Source organism: Dipteris shenzhenensis, chromosome 13 (assembly GCF_047967505.1).
Source record: "Dipteris shenzhenensis isolate YYH24624 ecotype China chromosome 13, Dip_SZ_1.0, whole genome shotgun sequence".
Taxonomy (NCBI): domain Eukaryota; kingdom Viridiplantae; phylum Streptophyta; class Polypodiopsida; order Gleicheniales; family Dipteridaceae; genus Dipteris; species Dipteris shenzhenensis.
This window is the reverse complement of record NC_141608.1, coordinates 55,189,660-55,213,251: the sequence shown is the minus strand read 5'-3', so window position 1 is coordinate 55,213,251 and position 23,592 is coordinate 55,189,660. Positions and strand designations below refer to the sequence as shown.

General features: G+C 47.3%; 1 protein-coding gene across 1 annotated transcript in view; it reads right to left on the bottom strand.

Moving 5' to 3' along the window:
• Positions 1 to 2,117: 2,117 nt before the first annotated feature.
• Positions 2,118 to 23,592, bottom strand: part of LOC147895609 (uncharacterized) — a 57,310-nt gene continuing 35,835 nt past the window's right edge. Inside the window, exon 4 of the mRNA XM_087383483.1 lies at positions 2,118 to 2,459. Coding sequence (XP_087239609.1) covers positions 2,351 to 2,459 — 109 coding nt within the window. The 3' untranslated portion in view covers positions 2,118 to 2,350. The remainder of the gene's footprint in view (positions 2,460 to 23,592) is intronic.

The following is a 23,592-nucleotide window of genomic DNA, read 5'->3' as shown; positions in this document are numbered from 1 at the left end:
CCTCCCACATTGGGGTATGAAGAAAATGCTTACCAAGCTTAAGAATAAGCATTTGAAAGGAAAGGAGAACTAGCAAGATCATATCAATCCAAAATGGAGGGGACAGCAAGATGGCTAAAAACTACCGAACCATCATGGTAAGTAACATGATGGACAAACCTATATGGAACCATACTCGAATAATAAATCGGTGGATGGGCAAAGGCAGAAGGAATAAGGAATAAGGCAGGCACGTTTCTGTCTCAAGCATTCAACAATAGACCTTCAAGTAGCCATAAGAGAAGCAATGGAGGACAGGAAAGGGGACATCTATTGTTGCTTTGTAGACTTCAAGAAAGCCTTTGAGATACTACCTTGTAAGAAATTATGGGCAAGACTTGAAAGAGTTCACGACCCTTTGGAAGTCACAGAAGCCACATCCAAGCTCTACAAGAAAGTGCTAGTTGTTAGCAGAGCACTAGTAGATGAATCATGTTCCAAAGGAAAGGTTATAATAAGCCATGACATAGGGGTCAAACAGGGTTGCCCCCTCTCACAAACTATATTCGGCCTCTTTATAGATCAAGATAAACAGAGGAAAGGGAGTCCATGTGGCATGTTATGCCTTACGTAGATGATGTTCTCCACAAAAGCTCAGCAAAAAATGCAAGCACATTTGTATGCACTGGGGGTCTTCTACAATCATTCAGCATTGCTGGTCAACATAGCCAAGACAAATTCATGGTAATTGGAACTCACAATAAACAGATTGATGTGACTTTTGAAGGGGAGCCTTTTGGAACAATCAACTTGTACAAATATCTAGGGCTGGAATTTTCTGATAACTACAAGTGGAATGCATGTGTAGAAAGAAGAATCTTGGGGTTTGAAAGCTTTGTACAGCTTCCAAAATAAGTGCAAGAAGCCACACCTATGGAACGGGAAATGAGAAAATTACTATACACTAAGCATTTACAAACAATGACCCTTTATGGATTTCCAAGCATGGGCTCCTAGGCCCTCTAGGGCCTATTGGAAAAGAATAGAAACTCTACATAGAAGATTTCTCATAGGGGAATTGGGGGTTACATGGCTTACCTCAACAAAGTTGGGAAAACTCACGAGGCATTGGAAGCTACACAAACCACTATGGCACCCAGATGGGATGGAATTGTGGGGCATAACAGCTGTGGATATACTAGAGGATGCATGTGGGATCAAGAGTTAGTGATACGGAAGATGCTACTAAAATTATTGCAAGACCCAGGGAAAAGCATGCAGTTTTACAAATTAGAAATTAATCTAATACACAAATATCTTGGAGAAGACATATCAATGTTTAAGAGACATCTAACATGTAAAATGAGAACTAACTCACATGATCTAGAGGTGGAGAAGGGAAGGTGGGCAAGACCTAGGGTCCCAAGAGAAGAAAGAATATGCAGATTCTGCCCCACAGAGGAGGTGGAAAATCAGCATCCTAAGATGCTGAGCATATGCACACATCAAAGGAAGCTGTGATGAAAAAAAAGGAAACCTGAAAAATCTATTAGAGCAACAAGCTAATCCACAACCGAGTACTTGAACTAGCACACAAGCTGGCTCAACAAGTACTAGTTATAGATCACTATTTGTTGATAGCGGTCACCAGTCCCATAGATCCTGAAAGACTCTTAATATATCATATCCTCTCTCTCTCTCTCTCTCTCTCTCTCTCTCTCTCTCTCTCTCTCTATCTATATATATATATATATAAGATCTTACTCTCCATGAGCCACATATCTCGTGATGCATGTTAGGATATAATCGCTGTCGCTCGTATGATTGTCAGCCTCTCTTTGTGAATAGACTTGAAGATTGGTAATTCCCATAACATTTGAAACCGTGCAATAACAATGAGCAGAATATGGTACAAATAAATTCACATGATCAACACACAGTAAAGATTATGCAGTGTACCTTTACTTACTTCATAATAAAAACCATTCTTCTATCACCCTTTGCATGCACCTGTATAAAGTTCTCCAGGACCTTCTATTGCCAAAACAGATGTACAAACGTCAAGCAGATTGTTATCAAAGCAAAAAACATACTCCCCCTTCTTGTGCAGCTGCTGACACATACAGAAATGAACCAGGTTCAGGTGGAATGGAACACCGAGCACTTTGCATCAGGTGGATGTGCCTATAATAAGCAACATAAATGGGCTCGAAATGTCTACTTTTGGGTTACTTTGATACAGTAAAACAGAAACTTTACTCAACTTACTACTTATGAGCTAGCTTGCACAACCTAAATTAACATTTTATTAGTCCCAAGATGTAAGAGGGGGAACTCTTCAGTTAATATTGGTCTCTATGCTGAAGATTACTCATAATCGTGACCCGCCATCAACAGCATCATCAGCAAGGTCTTGCTCATTCGCTTGTTTAATCCTCTTTCCATCCCTGGATTGTGTCCGACCACGCTTTTGTTTACCCCTGAAGCAAGAAAATATGATTTTGTCAATGATACTAAGGATACCATCTTCCTGAGCTCATCCCAAAATATTACGCATGGCTCTTTCTTCCTCAAAGATCATTATACTATATAAACCTTCAGCATCGCGTATTGAGTTCGATTTTCGTTTTCAGTGGCATGAAGGTCGAGTTGAATCTATATACATCTCCCTCCCTGCAGACCTTATTATATACATCTCTATCTCTAAGTGCATACATGTATATTTGTGTACATGCACCCACATAGAGTCTTTGGTGATCCCCCCATTGCCAAATATCCTTTCTTCAGGGGCATCTTTATGCCAATTGTTGTTCGATTGTTTTGAAGGTCCAGCCTCTGGAGTATCCTACTTACTTGTCATACAATGAAAATTTTCTGATTTTGTAACTACATCTCCCTTTACTGACAAATGCCTCTTGTAATATGATAGCAAATGGATTCCAACCCAAAAAAAAAGTGTGTAAAATTAAACAAAAGAATCAGCTAATATGCAAAGAAATTAACCTTACAGAAAAAGTACACAACTTCAATGGAGGAAAATCTCCACCTGGGTTAAAACAGGCTTTATGCCCAAATACTTCACAGGCAATAAGCAGCTCTTAATAGTGCAACTTCAGAAGGTCCTCTAGAGAAAGATACTCTGTTGCTTTGCTTCTTTAATGACTTCAGAAAAACCGCTGAAAGAACAAGATTGAAACTCTCGAAACTTGTACAAGGGATCAGGTGGAGGCTCTGCTCACCAGGTGTAAGACCGTGATTGAGTTTACCGTTCCACGTGACCAGGAGGATGGGGGAAAAAAGGCCACAGGGGCCAGGAAATAAGCTGGCAGAAAAGATGCCTAAGTGACCTGCATAAAGGAAGAAAAAGGGGGATAGGAGGTAGGCCTATAACCCCAGCTAAAGGCCAGCCAAAGCAGGCTGGCAAACCAGCCAAAACTGGTTGATAGCCAAGTCAACCCCAGGGCTGGTCAGGTCTGCCCTATTCACCAACCATGACTGGTCAGTACTTGGCCAACCAAGGGGCTGATTGGCCACTCCCTTAAGCCCTATAAGAGGGGCCTTTGCTGCCCATCCTCATTTTAAACACATCATCTGACAGAGTTCATCTGCTGCCACTCCTGCCATGTTTCCTTCACAGTGCTGCTGCAGCAGCCTCATTCCAAAATGTGTTGAAGGCCGATTTCACGTGTGTCCTTGCCACTTGTTGGAAGGTTCGGTGGACAGAAACAGGGTCAGACCTAGTGGAGCACTCGGCGCATACTCATGAGTAGCAGCACTCTTTGTTGCAGACACTCAGGGCAGACCTAAGCAGGATCATTAAGTCCTTGCGGACAGATCTACGACAGACATAGGGTCAGCCTTGGAGGCAATCGGTGTACACTCGTGGATACATTATTTGTTGTTTTGCTATAGATCTTCCTTCAAGGAATATGTTTCTGGTTGTCAGTATATTGTTCTCTCTATGACTTGAATCTCTTGCTTCTCTCACAATCTGGGCAATAAGCTTCCGCATATTTCTTCAAGTGGTCTGCAGCAGAACCACCTCAAGTTTTATGTTTTTCTATCATGGTACCTAGAGCAGCCATGTTTTGATTGCAGCTCTTTGTAGCAAAGTGCGAGGAGCAGTGCTACCCCTCCTACTTGCAGCACCTTGTAGAGTGAATTGAGAAGCAAGGTGATGTCTTTTATTCAAGTATCATAGGGCCCTGGGGCTACACGACTTTGTGAAAAGAGATTCTACCTGAGCGAAGAGGCCACTTGTTGTGGCAGTCAAATCTGGTCAATAACTGTTATGGAGACAAATGCTTGGGCGAGGATGTAAGCTGGGTGCTGGCCTAGCCTCAAGCTCAGCGGGACTTAAGGTGTATCCCCAGGGGGCGAACTCTCCGGTAGTTAGGGTTCTAGGCGGGCCTTGGCATTACCCCAGCTTAGCAATTCCTTCCGATCCTTGACTCCATCCGTAGGAAGCGTGCATTCTGGAGTAGTGCCAACCTTTCTCTAACAGGATGTGCCCTAGTGGTGAACTAGGTCATTCTGGCTATGGCCTGGTACGTGGCCTCCTACTGGTATTTTTTGTGGGCTTGCGTGGTGCAGTTGCGGAGGCTGATCCACAACTTTTTTTGGGTGGGTATAGACGACACAACTGATACTAGGGCTTGTGTCACCATTTATTGATATCCCAAGATTAATAAAGCATTGACCAAGTTTTGACTAAGTTTGACTTCAGTCAAAGGATCTTTTTAATGATCAAAGTCAAGTTGACTTTTAATTAATGATTTAATTAAAGTCAAAGAGTTCGGAGGATTCCGAAAGACTTAGAGGATTCTAAGTATAAAAAGGGGAGGATTTCCAAGAAGCACTATTTAATGTGCTAGTGACCCGGTCAAAGTCAAAGTGACCCGGTCAAAGTTAAAAATGACTTGGAGGATTCCAAGAGTGGGACACTGGACCCAAGTGGTTTAAATTCCAGAAAATCCAGAGAACAAGGAATGGGACCCGGACCCAAGTGGTTTGATTCCAGAAATCCGGAGAGAAAAATAAAAAGGGGCACTGGACCCAAGTGGTTTAATCCAGAAATCCTGAAAGTTTTAATGGGGAACCAGCCCAAGGGATTGATATTAAATCATCCAAAAACTCGATGTGACTTCGGTCAAAAGGATTGACCTCGGTCAAAGGTCTTTGACCTCAGTCAAAGAAGTTTGACCATGGTCAAAGTGGATTGACTTTGAGTCAACCAAGTATATATATTATTATGTGCACATATATGTGTGTGGGGACGCCCACTGTGACTAGGATTAGTCAAGTTTATTATTTTTAAAAATGCATGCAAGGCTAACAATTAATGTGCGCTTGTTATGGTGCCATTAGTATTGTTACAGGTACCCGGGTGAATTAAAAGAGATTCTTAAAGAGCGGGACCCACGCACCAGTTTGCCTAGGCCCATGTGACCGAGGGCGTGCAAAAGAATTCTAGAGTCGGTGTGTGTGGCTAGCTGGGTGGCTTGTACCTAGCAATTAGAGACCAAGGTTTAAGCATGTGACCAGTTACTATTTTTGGAGGTTTTGAGATAAGCCTCACCTCTTGTAAAGAATCTAGTCTAGCTTTTGGACTGCTACAGGCTGCTACAGCACGATTTCTTTGCAATTGATCTTTCTTGCAATTAATACAAACCCGCAAGGGGGGATCCAGTGATGCAGTTGCCCTAGATCCTAGTCGGGGTGTCGTGTACTTTCAAATGCATGCTGAGCAGGAAGTAGAGAAAAGCAACACGAAAGAAAAAAAAAAAAAGGTCGTGCTGCAATTTGTGTAATTTTGTGTCTGTAATCTTGAAATGGAGCTGCCTGTGTGGTTTTAGTGGTATCAGAGCTCAGTTCTGTGCTTCTCTCGAATCACAATGGTTTTGGGAAGTACTCTGAGAACAATTATCGTGCAGAAGCATTTCTGAGAAAAAGCCCCTTTTTGGGAATCGACAGAAATTGGAGCAGAAATGTTGTTCAGCAGGATGCCTTCGTCAAAAATCATGAAGTGATTGTGGGGGAAGATGCCTAGAACAGCAATAATCAACGTGCAAGTGAAGGGGGTAGATGCTTGACACACAAAGTTGAGAGCGAAGAGGTTTGAAGATGCATGGAAAAAAAGAAGCATCGCGACATATTAAAAGGAGCAATTCCCAGAAGGAAATAGCATCGCGACAGTCAGAAACGAAAAATTCTGACATAACACTCAATCGCGACAGTGTGTGAGTAATTCTTTAAGGCGAATATCACCACGACGTCTTCTCTAAGAATTCCTTTTGGAGAAGTTTGAGATGCTCTGGACTCATTCAAAAATAGAGCGTGCAAAAAACTGCCGAATTAAAAGTGGGGAACAATTCTCTGTGTGACGGATGTAAATGTGCCGCGACTGTGAATTGAGGAATCTTAGAAAAATTTAGGCCCCGATAGAAATTGGGGACGAGTCCCTGAAGATGCGACACCTTCCTAAGGAAGAAAATAGATTATACGTCTGTACCGAGCGAAGTCGACTAGGTGCCATTGCTCAAGGCACGTGCAACAGAATTCTTCCCCAAATCGAGAAGAACAGACTATCGCGAAGGGGCATATGCAAAGATAGTCGTGTTGCAATTCAGATATCAGATAATCCCTGTGAAGAAATAGAAAGCGCGACGCACAGGAGTGTCTAAGTAGGAAAAAAAAACTTGTGATCAGAACCTACGAAGTGATTACAAAAGTTGATTCAGATAACGGAAGAAAAAGCGACCAGATATCAATCGCGATAAAGGGAATTAAAATCGCGATAATCTGACGTTGTGCTTCTGAGGTGATCGTGTATATCAAGGGTGAACAGGGGAACTACCCGATACAGGCCTGCATGGTACATCTTATAATATTCAATAGTGTCAACCACTTGGTCATTGGATAAGTTATAGCAGTGTGAACAGCTTGACGACAATAACATATACACAGAACGTGTCTATTGACAGAAAACGATGCAAAGAAGAAGTGTGAATGTCTTGTCGGTCGAACTGTGCAAGAAATCTGTTCAAATGCACTGATTGATTTTAGCATTCAACTGTGTGCTATTGAAGTTGCATGCAAGTGATTAACTAAAGTGAATTGTTGAAGAAGCACTATTGCACTCCTTCGGTACAGCAAGACCTGTAAGAATTAAATGATGCAACCTTGAAGGTGCAGTTTCAACAGGACATTTAATTTTTTTTTGCTCTGTTGAGAAAGTGACAGTCACTCAGCACTTGGCTATTGGGTATACTAGGCGCATATGCTTTGTGGATAAACATCTGAGTGAGAAAAAAAAAAGTAATGCCAGGACAGTTCAGTCAGAAGATCTGAAGCTGTAGGGACAGCCTGTGCAAGGGTATTTGACATGCAAGGACAACAGTAAATCCAAAGTCAAGGTATGCCTGTACACTTCTGAATCTGAGGATTCTTATGCCTGCAGATTGCTGAGAAACCATCCAGGTAAAAGAGCAGTGGACAAAGAGGCAGCAGATGCACTTCACTATATATGCACAATGGCTTCACAAGAACCCGTGCCAGTAGGACAGAAGGGAAGTAAAGAAGAACGGTACAAGAAATTACTTGCTGAACTGGCAGAGGCTAGGCAAGATCCCCTGTTCCAAAGTTTAGTCAATCCTCCTGTCGAAGGACCTGCTTTGCCCTTGGAAAGGGACAGGTCAGTGGAAGAAAGAGGGAGATGAAACCGTGAATGCAGTCATCACACGCATTCCCGCAGGTCTTCCTCGTCACGCCATGAAGGCAGAAGACGGTCCCGTCGCTCTTGCAGGAGAACACGTAGCTTGTCTTCTACAGCTAGTGGGGAGTCATACTCCAATTCTCCTAGCAGGTCTCTTGAAGGTCACACTCACAGGAGAGCAGGACGCAGCAGAAAGAAAGAAAGTTTATTAAAGTCTTCGGGAGACCGTGAAGGTCTATGAGACTAAAGATAACTGATACAATGGGCAGAACGGTGGCGGTCTCAAAACGGGCCAGCCAACCAGAAAGAAAGAAAGTTTATTAAAGTCTTCGGGAGACCGTGAAGGTCTATGAGACTAAAGATAACTGATACAATGGGCAGAACGGTGGCGGTCTCAAAACGGGCCAGCCAACCGTTTCTAAAAAGGGGGTTATGAAGGACGGTGTGTCAAGTCCTGATACAAAAAATATGTGTCTACCTCGAGATGATACAAAAAACCCAAAATAAGCCAAGGGGGGGAGATACAATATATATATGTGCACGTGGTGATCGTCAGAGGCCAATCACAGAGGGGCCGTCAAATGGGAGGCCGGAAAAAACCCTGCAATGGATGATTGGCCTCTAACGTCACACAGCCTAGTCGAGCTCGGTCGTCGAGGGCGGCGGGTGACCCTGGGTATAAGGGCAATGGTAACCCCGGTGGGGCGGGCAGAGAGCAAAGACGAGATGTCATGGATCCGGATGTGTGAGTCGGTCCGCTGGTGCAACTGCCGTGGCTCTGGCTCTCGCTCACGTCCGCGTCGTCGGCTAGACCGAGAAGAGGTATCCTGTGACTGGAAGAAATCACTGATGGGTCGCTGGCTGTCCTCACGCTGTGTGTGCTAAGGGTGTCGCCGTGCTCGGAGAGAGGCATCTCGGTGGCGAGTCATCCGATGTGGGAAAGCGGCTAGGCATCGCTGGTCCGGGAACTGCAGCATGTGTGAGAGGGGGCCGAATCTGTCGCGGAAGAGGCAGTGGTACCGGCCTCGAATGGCATAGTAGATGGGGCATCTGAAAGCAAAGTGCTCCTCTGACTAGATCTCCTATAGGTCGCAAAGCGAGCAGATACGGCCCTCTCGTGGGATACCCTCTGCGCGTCCGCTCTCAATCCGTAATCGGTGTGACGAGACCCTAAACTGACCGAGGGAGATCCGGAGTGCATGCGGTAGATGAAGCTGTGTGTAACCCGGAGGTGTGATGAAGCCCTCCTGTGAAATCTGGAGGCAGTGTCGGCGATAAAAGTCGAGCTTCACAAGAAGCTCGGGGTGAAGAAACCATCTCCGCCAAGTGTGGAGCTGGAGCAGATCCGCTCGAATGATCCGGTTGACCTCCTGGTCAGTGGGGGAGAAGGGAGATGGTGGAGCGTCGAGGCTGTACTGAAAAGGAGGCAATCGATCCAAGTCAAGGCCCAGTCGGGTGAACCAACTGGAAAGACGACTATACCAGCATCGCTGGTCCCCATCAGCGGATAAGGCCATAGAGGAGGATAGGGCTAGCCAAGGTAGGTGGAGGCGACCGTCGGAGGAGCTGAAATCCCTGACTCTGTGTAGGTGATAGTCTGAAAGGCCGCATCGAGCTGTAGGGGTGAAGCGCCGAACTCTGCTAGAATGATCTGGTGGGGTACCGATGGTTTGCTACGGATCATCCGAGCAAACATCAGTATCTGTAGCCGCTCGACTCGAGCCCACTCTGTATCTGAAAGATCGGCTCCCCAACACGGACTACCGTACATGCCTGCTAGGCGGACCAAAGAATCAAAAAGAAGAGACTTGGTCCGCGGGTCCTAGAAGTGGGAGTGGTAGCACTGTCGCTCCAGCCTGGCAAGAGCGGCATAGCCTCGACTGATCCTGGCATGCATGGCCGGGCGCATCGTGAGGATCGGGCCGGAGAAGACAACGCCCAAGTATGTATAAGAGTCAACTATCTCAACAGGGTCTCCGGTGAAGAGGAACTGCTCTCGGTGCATAGCCGGTCTGGAAGTGTTCAAGATCATCACCTTGGTTTTCCCAAGGTTGACCTTCAAGTCATGGGTATCACAGAAGACCTGAAGTCCATCCAGATGTCACTGAAGACCAGTAGCAGAAGAGGATAGTAGTACTACATCGTCTGCGTATAGGAGAATCTAGATGACAGCCTCCGCAAGAGAGCAACCTGCACCTCCGAGTGTCCTGATGGTGGTCTCGAGCTCGTCGATGTAGAGACCAAAGAGAGTCGGTGACAAAGGACATCCTTGTTTGACTCCGATAGTGCTCGTGATCTCTAAGGTCCAGCTGGTGCCAATCCTGACCTGGCCCATCACCCGCTCATAGAGAGCTACTACTGCCTAGATAACCTCTGAGTCGTAACCTAACTCCTGCAGGCGTCTGACGAGTCGAGCACGGGGAACGGTGTCGAATGCCTTGCGAAAATCCACAAAGCAGCAGTATACTCTCTGTCTCCTGTGTCTGGCCTCCTCAATGATTCCTCGAAGTGTAAAAATGTGATCGTAAGTCGAGTGATCCGTCCTAAAACCGGCCTGTCCAGATGCCCTGAGCCCCTGTATCTCTGCGCGAGCACTGACCTCGCCATCTAACACTGATGCATAGATCTTGGACATAACATGTCCAATCATGATGGTCTTGTAATTCCCTGGATCCATGGGATCTGCTGCTTTGTGGATGGGGGTGATAGTGTTCAGGGTCCAGGCTCTGGGGAACCCGTGGCAGACAGCTTCATTGAACAGCGTTGCCAGGATTGGGGCTAGAGTTTTGATGCCATAGGCAACAAACTCTGTGCATAGGCCCTCATGATCCTTAGCTCGGCCATTATGAAGCTTAAGCGTTGCGTGGGTGACTCCCTGGGTTGTGAAGAGGGTGCAAGAGGTGGGGCGGGGGGTGTCTGAGAGGTCGGGAGGAGGCTGATCAAGGATATCATATAATGTACGTGCGTAGGAGTACCAGAGGGAAGTGTCTGTGAGGGGGGAAGGAGATCGGCGTTCTAGAAATTTCCTCCAGAAATCCTTGGAGTTGCTACTAAATAGAATGTTCAGTAGCATATCCTCATTCTGGCGAAGGAAGGCTAGCTTCTTGCGGCGGACTAGTCGGCGATAAGTCCTGGTGAGATGTGGGTCGGCCCTAGCGTTTCGCTGGGTCGTGAGTCGGAGTGTGCGGCGTAATGCTTTACACTCGTCATCATACCAGCTATTGCAAGGGGTGGAGCCAACGGGTGGAGGGCGGGTGGACTGAGTAGTGGAAGGGAATATGTGGCGTGCTGCATCATGGAGGGAGTGGGTGATGAGGGCAGCTCGATGATCTAGAGAGGGTACGTTGTCTATGTGTCTGAGGAGGGAGGCTAGGTGGGCTGAGTAATCAGGTGAAAGGTTATGATCAAAGTGTATATCATGATAGGTAGTGTACTGCGGAGTGTGGCTGGGAGGGGCTCGAGGCGCAAGGATGTGAAAGAAAAGGTAAGTGTGGTCGGCTCCTGGAGGCAAGGGTGCAGTACGGAAGTCAGTGATCTGTGTGGCTAAAGCAGGAGATCCCAAAATGTAGTCGACGATGCTGGCTTCTCCGCCATGCGGGAAACATGTGAAACCAGAGGAGGCAGGCCACCGATCTAGCCCATTGTAGATGACCAAATCATGTATACGTCCAAGGTCCAGAAGAGCCTGCCCATACGCAGTAACGGGAGCATGACTGTCTGCCGAGGAGCAGGGGAAGCCCGAGTCCCCTGTGTCCATCTCAGGTAAAAGGACCGGATCTGAGTGGAAATCCAGGAGTGATGTCTGATGTGCACCTGTCTTTGCGTTGAAATCCCCAACAAGGAGGACCTCTCCGCGTCTGGAAAACTCCACAATGTCTGAGTAAAGGTCTAAGTAGGGGGATATCCCTGTATCCTCGCGTAGCCTCCGTGCGAAATGTGACGTCTCAGGGGGAACGTAACAGATTGCAATAAAGAGGTCGCATGTGGAGGGACGTCGAAAGCGGAGCCAGAGGTAACGGGCATGAACATCTCGTCTGACCACGGATATCAAGCTCATGAGTGCTGAACGGAAGAGTACTGCAACTCCGCCTGATCAACGGAACCCCCCAGTATCTCTGGTCTCGTCACGAAATACTGACTCCCAGGAGTAGCCATTGACCAAGGGGAGAGGGCGCTCGGGGCTCTGATGTGTCTCTGTATAGAAAACGATGTCTCGTCCAGTGTATGACTCTGAGAAATTCCCAGGGTCAGACCATAGGGTACCATTACAGTTCCATATGATGCATGCCAAGGGTACTGTGTGCTAAGTCTGAGTCTCATAGACCATGTATCCCTATTTTGGGGGGGGGGAGCCTGCTACCGTGTCTGGAGTACCTGGTGGGGCTCGGCGGCCATCTCGGACGACAGCCCACTTCCCCTCCTGACGGGCTACATCTCGCTGCTGAAGCAGGGTGCGCCGCTCTTCCACCTGCATAGGTGTGAGATCCTCATCCATGAAAATAGTAGGGTGGTCTCGTAGTGTAGCACGCTGCCTGAGTGCTGCAAGCCGAGCCTGAGTATCTCTGAATCGAATGATGAGTGGCTGTGGGCGTGTGGGGTCCCGTCCCGTGCGCCATGCATGCTCGATCCCATGCTCGGCGATGCCGAGGGTAGAGGTCACGAACGCAGTCGCGTCCGCTAAGGAGGTGAGGAAATCTGCGCGGGGGATACCTCGTACTCGGATGTTGAGAGCCTTACTGGCCCTCTACTCCTGCTCGGCGATGGTGGCTGAAACGGCTGCTTTGGGTGCCCGTCTCGCAACATCCACCCATCTAGTAGTCTCCGCGATAGCAGTTTGGATAGTAGCGATCCGCTCCTCCACCTCAGGTATAGTGCGCGGGGTCGCTGTAACTGTAGCAGTGAGAGAGACAACCTCCTAACGGAGGTGAGTGATCTCCTGGCGCATGCTCTGAATAAGCTGATCTTGTGCTACGGTATGATCCCGTAGTCGATGTAGCTCCATAAAGATGTAATCAATTGTCTCGGGAGGGGGCCCGGGGGGGTGCGAACTGGGACATGGCATATGCTTGGGGGGGCGCGGGGGATAGGCTGGATGTATATGGCAGGGGAGTGGAGAAAGGCTGCTGAGTGAGGGGAAGGCGGGACATAAGAGTGGTAGAGACAAAAGGGAGCTGGGTGGGGAGTGAGGGACTGTGACCCTCTCCTGTGGGAGGCAGGCTGAGGGCGGTGGTAACGGGGGTATTGGGTACACTGGTGGGGGAGGCAGTGGTCGGAGTAGAGATCGGAGTAGAGATGATGGCTGCGGGGGAAAGAACTGCGTTGGTGCCCATTGCACCCGATGTTTTCAGGACTGGTTGGCTGTCAATTGCTAATCCACTCCTGGAGATGCGCTTTGCGATGTCTCCCACAATTGGTTTAGGAGACTGTTTGGGTTTGTGGGCCATGGTAGGATTTGTTTAGGTGCACAGTTTCCTGCAGAGGTAAATCTTGTTCATCATTGCTGTAGTGGCCAGTGGCAAGTCAAGGCTGCAGCTTACCAGGGCCCTCAGACCATGGGGCAGCAGTTCCCGTCCGATAGATAGCAGCAGGTCACAATCGGGAGACCCAGAAGCAGCAGCAGCAGCAGGTAGCGAGGTAGGAGGAAGCGTAGGCGGCTGGAGGCAAGGAGCTGGAGACAGGCAGCGTGGAAGGCAGGTGGCGGACTGGAGGCAGCGAGGGGGAGAGAGAGTTACGCAGGGGGCAATCTCAGGGGGCAAAGGTCCCAAGCAGACAGGTCGCACATGGGGCAGGGCATGCAGTAGCAAGTGAGTCACGTGGACAGCTGAGTCACATGGGCAGCTCACATAGCATGGTCATGCTGTGCAGGTGGGTAATCCTCGAGCAGGTGCACGAGTTGCCAGCTCCTGTGCGATGGTATGACGGGCTGTTGAGGTGCGAGCTGACCAAACTGAGCGGCGTTGCTTTTGTGCGATGGCTGATGAGCTGCTGAGGTGCGAGCTGAGGTGCAGGGCTACGAGCTACACCAGCTGCGCAGGTGGGTAATCCTTGAGCAGGTGCAACGAGCTGCCAGCTCCTGTGCGATGGTATAACTGAGCGGCGTTGCTTTTGTGCGATGGCTGATGAGCTGCTGAGGTGCGAGTTGAGGTGCGGGGCTACACCAGCTACGCAGGTGGGTAATCCCCGAGCAGGTGCAACGAGCTGCCAGCGGAAGGGAAGGAGCTCCTGCGCGATGGTATGAGAGATATTTCCTTACTCAGACCAAGATATCTGAGAAGCATATGAGGTGGGCAAATATGCTGTCTATGTATCATTTTCAGATCATACCCACCCGAGGGACTCAGAATAAAGTGGCAGATGCTTTGTCCAAGAGGCCACAGATCAGCAATGTTACAATTGCGCATCATCAGGACTTAGCAAAGATGAGAGAACAGTATGCCACTAATTCTGATTTTAAGAAAATATGGCAGCAAATGCAGGAAGGACTGTCCTCAAGTCAATATTCAGTCAAAGAAGGATATTTGATGAAAGATGACTGTTTATGTGTGACCCAAGAGATGAGGCAAAAGATTTTGGATGAGTGCCATGCACCACCTTATGCTGGGCACCGAGGAATTGCAGCCACCACTAAGGCAATAGAGAGGTACTTCTTTTGGCCAGCCATGCGGAAAGACATACTTAGTATGTAACTGAATGCCTAATCTGTCGGAAAGTGAAGTATGACAGACACAAGACTCCTGGCCTGTTGATGCCTCTACCAATCCCACAGGCACCGTGGGAAAGTGTTGCAATGGACTTTATTTTTGAATTGCCAACCACGAGAAATGGGAATGATGGTATCTCGACCATCATTGACAGATTCAGTAAGCAAGCCCATTACCTGCCTGTCAAGAAGACAATCAAGGTAGATCATATGGCAAAAGTCTTTTTGGCATAGATCTTCAAGCACCATGGGATGCCAAAGTCCATTGTAAATGACCGTGACCCCAGAATGACCAGCCTATTCTGGAGAGCGTTGTTTGACGACATGGGGACAAAGCTGGATTTTTCCTCTGCATTCCATCCCCAGACAGACGGTCAGAGTGAGATAGCAAACTCAACAATATTGGACATGTTGAAATGCTATGTGGCTGAGCGGAAAGCAGAGTGGGAAAAGTATCTTCCACTAGTGGAATTTGCATATAATAATATAGTGCATTCGTCCACAAGAAAAGCACCCTTTGAGATCATCTATGGGAAGGTGATTCTGCCACCTATCCTCAGGACAAAAGATGAGATATTTGCAGCATATGAGTATGTTAGAGATCTTGAGACAGCATTTACTCAGGTGCCGACAGCCATTGAAAGGTCTCTAGAGAAGCATACGAAGGCTGCAGATAAACATAGAAGACACATGGATCTCAAGCAGGGAGATTGGGTACTTCTAAAGTTTGAAAAGGCTAGACTCCGCAAGAAGAAAGGCAAGGAAAAAGTGTATGTTAAGTTGTCACTCAGAAACTATGGTCCTTTCAAGATTTCTGAGATGATCAATGAAGTTGCCTTCAGGTTGGAGCTGCCTGCGCATTGGCAAATACATAATGCATTTCACATTAGCCTTCTGAAGAAGTACCAAGGACCAGAACCAGTGGATCTAGTTCTGGAAGACCCACCAGAGGTAGAAGAGTTGGAGGAGATCCTCCAACCTGAGCAGATTGTGTACCATACCGTACATAAGGGCCCCAAGGGCGTAAAGAAATTTAGATTTCTTGTAAATTTTAAAAATTATTATGCTATGAATGCCAAGTGGATGGATGAGGACATCTTGTCTACTCATCTGCAGCTACTGGATGTATATAAGGAGGCTTTTCAGTTGAGGAAAACTGATTAGAAGCCGAGGGGATGTCACCATTTATTGATATCCCAAGATTAATAAAGCATTGACCAAGTTTTGACCGCTTCAGTCATAGGATCTTTTTAACGGTCAAAGTCATGTTGACTTTTAATTAATGATTTAATTAAAGTCAAAGAGTTCAAAGGATTCTGAAAGACTTAGAGGATTCTAAGTATAAAAAGGGGAGGATTCCCAAGAAGCACTATTTAATGTGCTAGTGACCCGGTCAAAGTCAAAGTGACCCGATCAAAGTTAAAAATGACTTGGAGGATTCCAAGAGTAGGGCACTGGACCCAAGTGGTTTAAATTCCACGAAATCCAGAGAACAAGGAATCGAACCCGGACCCAAGTGGTTTGATTCCAGAGATCCGGAGAGAAAAATAAAAAAGGGGCACTGAACCCAAGTGGTTAAAATTCCAGGAAATCCAGAGAACAAAGAATGGGAACCGACCCAAGTGGTTTAATCCAGAAATCCTGAAAGTTTTAATGGGGAACCGGCCCAAGGGATTGATATTAAATCATCCAAAAACTCGGTGTGACTTTGGTCAAAAGGATTGACCTCGGTCAAAGGTCTTTGACCTCAGTCAAAGAGGTTTGACCATGGTCAAAGTGGGTTGACTTTGAGTCAACCAAGTATATATATTATTATGTGCACATATATGTGTGTGGGGACGCCCACTGTGACTAGAATTAGTACAGCTTATTATTTTTAAAGATGCATGCAAGGCTAACAATTAAGGTGCGCTTGTTATGGTGCCATTAGTATTGTTACAGGTACCCGGGTGAATTAAAAGAGATTCTTAAAGAGCGAGACCCATGCACCAGTTTGCCAAGGCCCATGTGACCGAGGGCGTGCAAAAGAATTCTAGAGTGGGTGTGTGTGGCTAGCTAGGTGGCTTGTACCTAGCAGTTAAAGGCCAAGGTTTAAGCATGTGGCCAGTTACTATTTTTGGAGGTTTTGAGATAAGCCTCACCTCTTGTAAAGAATCTAGTCTAGCTTTTGGACTGCTACAGGCTGCTACAGCAGGATTTCTTTGTAATTGATCTTTCTTGCAATTAATACAAACCCGCAAGAGGAGATCCAATGATGCAGTTGCCCTGGATCCTAGTCGGGGTGTCGTGTACTTTCAAATGCATGCTGAGCAGGAAGTAGAGAAAAGCAACACGAAAGAAAAAGAAAAAAAATGATCGTGCTGGAGTTTGTCTAATTTTCTGTCTGTAATCTTGAAATGGAGCTGCCTGTGTGGTTTTAGCTTGAGTGGCTTGGCAGACCATTATTCAGCCCTAGAGCGCAGGAGGTCTCGCCATCATTGCTCCAGAGCCCCCAGGCCCGGATATGTGATGCGCAACCGCATTCTGGTAAAAGAGGATGGAGGGCAATTGCCTGCTATTATAAGGAGCATCCATAGAGCACAATTGAGCTACACAAAGTGGATGTATATAAGCACTTTTTATGGCTAAAAATACACTCATTCGCCACAGGGCCGCTTGCCACCCCCAACAACTGACCTCGACCTCCATCAAGCAGCGAGACGTCAGAGGCCAATCATTCATTGCAGGATTTTTTTCAGCCTCCCACCCAATGGCCACTTTGTGATTGGCCTCTGATGACTGCCATGGTCTCCTTTTTTTGTATCACCATTTTGTAACATTTTTGTACTATCTGGAGATAGAGATAGACATTTTTTGTGTCACGACTAGACACACCATCCTCTATATATTTTTTGGTAGACACGGCTCGGCTGGTTCGTTTTGAGACCGCCACCGTAATGCCCACTGTATCAATTATCTTTAGTCTCGTAGACCTTCACGGTCTCCCAAAGATTTTAATAAACTTTCTTTCTTCTTTCTTTCTCTTCCTCCTTGCCTCCTTCCTTCTTCCTCCATTGCCGCTCACTTCTGTCCTGCACCCTCGCGCCATAGCTGCTTACTTCCGCCCTGGCCCACGTGCCATAGATGATCACCTCCACCCTGATATACTTGCCTCCTGTTTTTTACCCCTGACCTGTTGCCTCATCCACAACCTGTTGCCTCCTGCTGCGACCTGCTGTTTATACCCGCACCATTTGGTCTACGCCTGCGCCTGCTGCTTGACACACTGCCCCAAACCTGCTGCATCAACTCCAGGTCACGCATCAGCATCACGCCCAGTCACTTGCTCTCATGAGCATCTGCCCACGCCCGGTTACGGGTTGGCCCACGTTGTCCAGCTCCTATAGATACCATAGCAGAACATGCAAATCCCCCTCCCAAATAGGGAAACATGGTCTATGAGACTTAGCACACAATATCCTTGGCATGCATTGTTCCTACAGAAACAGTGTCCAATAATACCCTGTGGCAATCTCCATGACCTCCTTAGGGCCATCCCAAGGCTACCATCCTGGGCCTTGAAACTGCGAATTTGCTCCCTTGAAGATCTCTGACCATGTGTCTGAAAGAACTCACACCTCATCCTATCACCTTCCCTCGCCCAAAAGGATGTGGAAGCATGGAAGGAGAAATCTGATTGTCGTTGCATTGACTCCTCCAGCATGGAACGTGCACGGATCTCCTGAAGCCGGAGCTCCTCAGAACCTCGAGCTGCCTGCTGCATACGTTGAATGGAAGCGAGGTCTTTGCGGAGACCCCTCCCCCTGGCCCATTACTCTGGCTGGGCCTGCCTCCTAACAAATGATGCTCGAATCTGCTGAAGCCTGTGTCACCTGCTCCGCCAAGTCACCACAAACATCCCACTCCCTATCCCACATATCCACAATATGGCTATGAACCTCCACTCCAAAAGAGAAAGAATTCCAGATCCTGCAAGAACCGAGGCTATGGAATGAGCCGCCTCGTCTAGAGTCATGATCACACGACTATGATCTGACACTATCGTCCCAGGCACCACCCCGGACTATCCACCTTTGCTTCGCTCCCGTACAAGGCCAAAAATACTGTAGATATATTCAATGAAGCGAAGGCCAAACGATCACCGTAAGGCAAAACCACTTGGCGTTGCAGTGCCACCTCAAGCGAACATCACCTGCCTGAAACTGTTGCCTAAGTAACTCTCCAGCCACGGTGCCAATCCATCCTTGTACTTGCTCCCGAGTCTGCGCACAAACGGCCTCCCAAGCAAGGTCATCTGACCACTCCTTGGTCCCATCATTGAGAAGCGTGAAAGAGTAACTCGGTCCATCTGATGGGGCAAGAGCAGTGATCTTCCCATTTATCCCCTTGCAGAGAAAGAAAATATTGATGCCCAAACAAGCACATCTAGATAGTCCCAAGGGCCAAAGCGGTACAACTCCAATGGCAACTCTTGAGAACCGAGTGAGGAAGAAAAGGAAGTGGAGCGGCCTAACTAAGCGGATCTAAGGTGTAGGCTAGGGACGAACCACCTGAGGTACTATAACATAAACAGGCTATTCCTTTTCAAGATTACACACATAGAGATTCACAAAACTGCAGCACGTCTAAAATTTTGTTTCTTTTCCCTGCTCTTTTTCTTCATACACAACATACATTTGAAAGCTAGTCTACACCCCCACTAGGATCGAGGGCAACTCCTTTCCTGGATCCCCCCTTGCGGGTTTGGTATTATTGCAAGAAAGTTTTATTACAAGTAACTGCAGAAGCAGCCTGTCTTCCAAAATCCCAGAACTAAGAACTAGTCTAGAATCATTACAAGAGGTGAGACTTATCTCAAACCTCTAAAAATAGTAACTGGTCATGTGCCTTCACATTAGCCGCTAGCTGCTAGGTACAAGCCACCTAGCTAGCTGCCGCACACACTCGAAGCTACTTATGCGCGCTCGGTCACATGAGCCTTGGCAAGCCGATGCGTGTGTCCCGCTCTTTAAAATCCTTTTTAATACATCCGGGTACCTGTAACAATTCTAATGGCACCACAACGAGCGCACATTAATAGTTAGCCTTGCATGCATCATTAAAAATAATAAACTTGACTAATCCCAGTCATAGCGGACGTCCCCACACACATATATGTGCACATATTATTATTAATTACTTGGTTGACCCAAAGTCAACCCACTTTGATCGAGGTCAAACATCTTTGACCGAGGTCAATCCCTTGAAAGTCAATATAACTTTGATCATTAAAAATATTCTTTGACAAAAGTCAAACTTGGTCAAAACACTTTATTAACCTTGGGATATCAATAAATGGTGACAGATACCTCCACCATTATACCCATATACAAGGCTGGTGACTAAATGGCCCCAGAGAACTCCCACACACTAATAATTGGTCATACCTTGGCCAAGATATATGGATCAGTTCTAGAGAGGCAGCTCAGCACCTACACTGAGGCACACGGTCTACGGGCCATTGGACAAGCTAGCTTTCACAAACAACATTCCACCCTCGACCACATTTTCACTCTCAGAGCAGTCATTGAGGAGGCGAGAACGCGACGTCAAAAGGTCTATGCTTGCTTTGTGGATTTCACGAAGGCTTTCGACACTGTCCCACGCTCTCGCTTGATCAGACGTCTGCAAGAGATGCATATACCATACAGTATTATTTGGGGAGTCATGTGCCTATATGAGTCTGTTTGAGGCAGAGTCCGTGCCCCAGGAGGCCTGTCAGGCTAGATAGAGAGCACTATTGGAGTTAAGCATGGCTGCCCACTCTCACCGACTCTCTTTGGCCTCTACATCGACGAGATTACCTCTTTCATTGACCGGCTTGGCGGCGAGGGATCACTTTTGACTAATGTGATGATACAGATCCTACTATATGCAGATGACATTATTCTCCTATCATCTTCAGCAGAGGGCTTACAGAGACACTAGGAGGAGTTTTGCCTCGATCGGGATCTGTCTGTTAATCTTGAGAAGACCAAGATTATGGTCTTCAATACTTCCCCTGCTGCACTATTGAGATTATCACAGCCCACCAGCCCCTTCCTATACCGAGGCCAACCAGTTGAGATTGTACAATCCTACACATACCTGGGAGCAGTGTTCACAGGGCCACTTTTCAGGATGACTCACACAGCTAGAGCTCGGCTCACTTGAGGACAGGAATCTTCAGGATGACTCAGGCAGCTAGAGCTCGCCTCACTTGAGGACAGGAAGCTCTAGCACGACTAGAAAGATGATGTTTCCAGGCACATTTCCAGGATCCACCTACGAAGGGCTGGCTTTTTGATACCCTAGTCAGACCGACTGCCATGTACGCAGCACCTTTCTGGGCATGTGATATTTCAGTGGCAGTATGGGCCAGATTCGAGCGGCTTCAGGTCATCATGGGCTCTAGGATGATTTGTAGTAATCCGTCAGTTCCCCACCAATTCATTCAGGCCGAGTTTGCCATGGCACCGCTATAGATAGATGCCCTCTTTCAGACTGTTACCTTCCTTCACAAAGTCCACAACCTACCTACATGGCGGCTCCGAACATAGCACTTGTAAGACAAGGGACAGGGCTTTCCCCTGTATTGCTGCTTTCTAATCTACCACCATCATTGCACCCATTATACCTGCACCTGTGAAATCTCTGCAACATCGTTGTGAGCACAAGCATCCATAGTTGCATGCTAGAGAAACAGTCTGCTGAATTGAAAGTACCGTTGAAATGTAGATTTTTCTCTCCCTCTCTCAACACTCGACTGAGGCCCAGAGCAACGCCCTGGCTGGACCCCCCCGAAGGTTTTTATTCCACTCGAAAACTCAGTTCAGTTACAAAGTAGAATGTGGGAGAGTTGGATCATCCATAATGCACAAGTATAGTTCTCTATGTGAGGATAAGTCACAAAAGACATTACAATTAGAATGATATTACATGGCAATTCTCTATTGCTCAACTTTAGTCAAAGTCTATCCTCAAAGGCTAGCTAGGCTTTTAAAATTAAAGCCGTCTCTAACTAGTCTCGACCCTAGGAATACGCGACCCCTAGCTAGGCACCGTCGCCTGGCACCTAAATATCGCCGACAGCTTCCATGTACAAGAGGGTAATCCAACCCTACCTGGTACCTGCACATTTAAGCTAGCACCAATCATGGCACCCGTTCAATGTTAGCCATTCATTTGCATGCAAATAAAACAATTCTTTTCTTTGACTAATCCTAGTCACGTGTGGGCGTCCCCACTGACCACATGTGTGTACACACAACATAAAACATATACTGCTGGGTCAATCCAACCCTCATTGATCTGAATCCTCATGATCAATGTCCTTTGACCGAAGTCAACGCCGGATTCCTGGTTGACCGAAGTACAACCCTTGGGCCGGTTCCCATATTCTTCCGCGTTTCAAGCATGACCGATGTCAATCCTGTGGGCCGGTGGTCCCATGTTCTCCCGCGTTTGAGGCATGACCAGTGGGCCGGTAGTCCCATGTTCTTCCGCGTTTCAGGCATGACCATTGTCAGTCCCTTGGGCCGGTAGTCCCATTCTTTCGGTTCTTTGGACTTAACCCACAGGGGTTCCGGTTCCCCTTGACTCCGAATCCTCCAAGTCCTGCTTGACTACTTTGACCCTGTCCATATGTTTCTCTTCCAGTTGATTAATTAAATCCATAGTTAAACAACCCACTGGGCTCTCGAATTCCCAAGTCAAATCCTTGACTGGAATCAGCCCACTTTGACCATACATTTCATGCATTGACTAAAGTCAAACTTGGTCAAACTTTATTAATCAATGATTTGATTACAAGTTGGTAACAGCACTAGTCTCCTCCATGCCGCTAGCAGAGAGTGGCGACACCATAGGGTGGTATGCACGTGTCTCCCTTTGGCCTACTAGACATGGTATACATATTGATCGGCTGCCTCCTTTTCAGTACATTCTGGATGCCCCTCCCCCACTACTCCCCTCACGAGATGAGATTAACCTTATCATTCGGTTAGATCTCCTCCAGCTACATACATCCAGAGTTTAGATCGAAGCCCATGAGCTTCCTACCAAAACTCACTTCTATCTTGATCAATTCTCGAAGATATGTGAGGAGGGCTTCATCACTAGACCACAGTACCTTGAGGACCGGCGGGTATCACACGCCTTGAGGATTGGTATCGGACACATGCGGGTCTCGTCACATCAGCTTGAGATTGAGGCAGGGCGAGCAACAGGGATCCCTAGAGAGAGACGACTCTGTAGACTATGCACCACAGGGATGATCGAGACAAAAGAGCACTTCTTATGTTTTTTGCCCAATCTACTACGAGATACGTGGACGATACCATTGACTCTTCCTAGAGGGCTCTGGTTTTGGTCCACTCACATGACTGATCCATTTCTATGACCAAGTTTGTGTTGGTCTTTATCTCCTAGAGATGAGGAGACACAGAGACATGCTCATACGACAAACGAGACAGCAGCAGCGAGAGACCATAGCCGATTAGATAGATAGGAGACGGCGACATGTTACTGACTTCTTCACACTTGAGATTGTACTGGGTCACTCTGACTCAGCTGATGAGGTGATCTCTGAGCTCCATGCCGATTGGAGACGACATCACAAGCCTACTGCCTACACTATCCGAGCTCGCCTGATCCCCTCCCTTTTTGGAGAGCATCGCTCTAGCCATGGTGTCACTGCTCATATGTCTCTCAAAATCCGCCATACACATAGACCTTGTCCACCCCCACGTCGTAGCTCTACTCGACAGCTATTGATACAGGAAATCCTCTCTACTCATCAAGCTACTTTGGCACCCGATCGACACGATACATCCTGATGATATCTTGTATATTGCTCTCTGCACCCACGCAAACAGTAGATGCTTATGGTACTGCTCTCTTACTGTTACCCCTTTTTTAAAAATTTTCAGTTTCAGCCCCATGTGGCTTGTATGAGATCTCTTGTCGCGCTCTTTGTCGCATAGCCCCGCGAGGGCTTTTGATGACGTTAATACATCATTGAGGAGGCTAGACACACGAGACAGAGAGTCTATTGCTGTTTTGTGAACTTCCACAAGGCATTTGACACAATACCACACGCCCGACTCATCAGATGACTCCAGGATTTGGGTTATGGATAGGAGGTTATATGGGCTGTCGTGGCTTTATATGACAGGGTGAC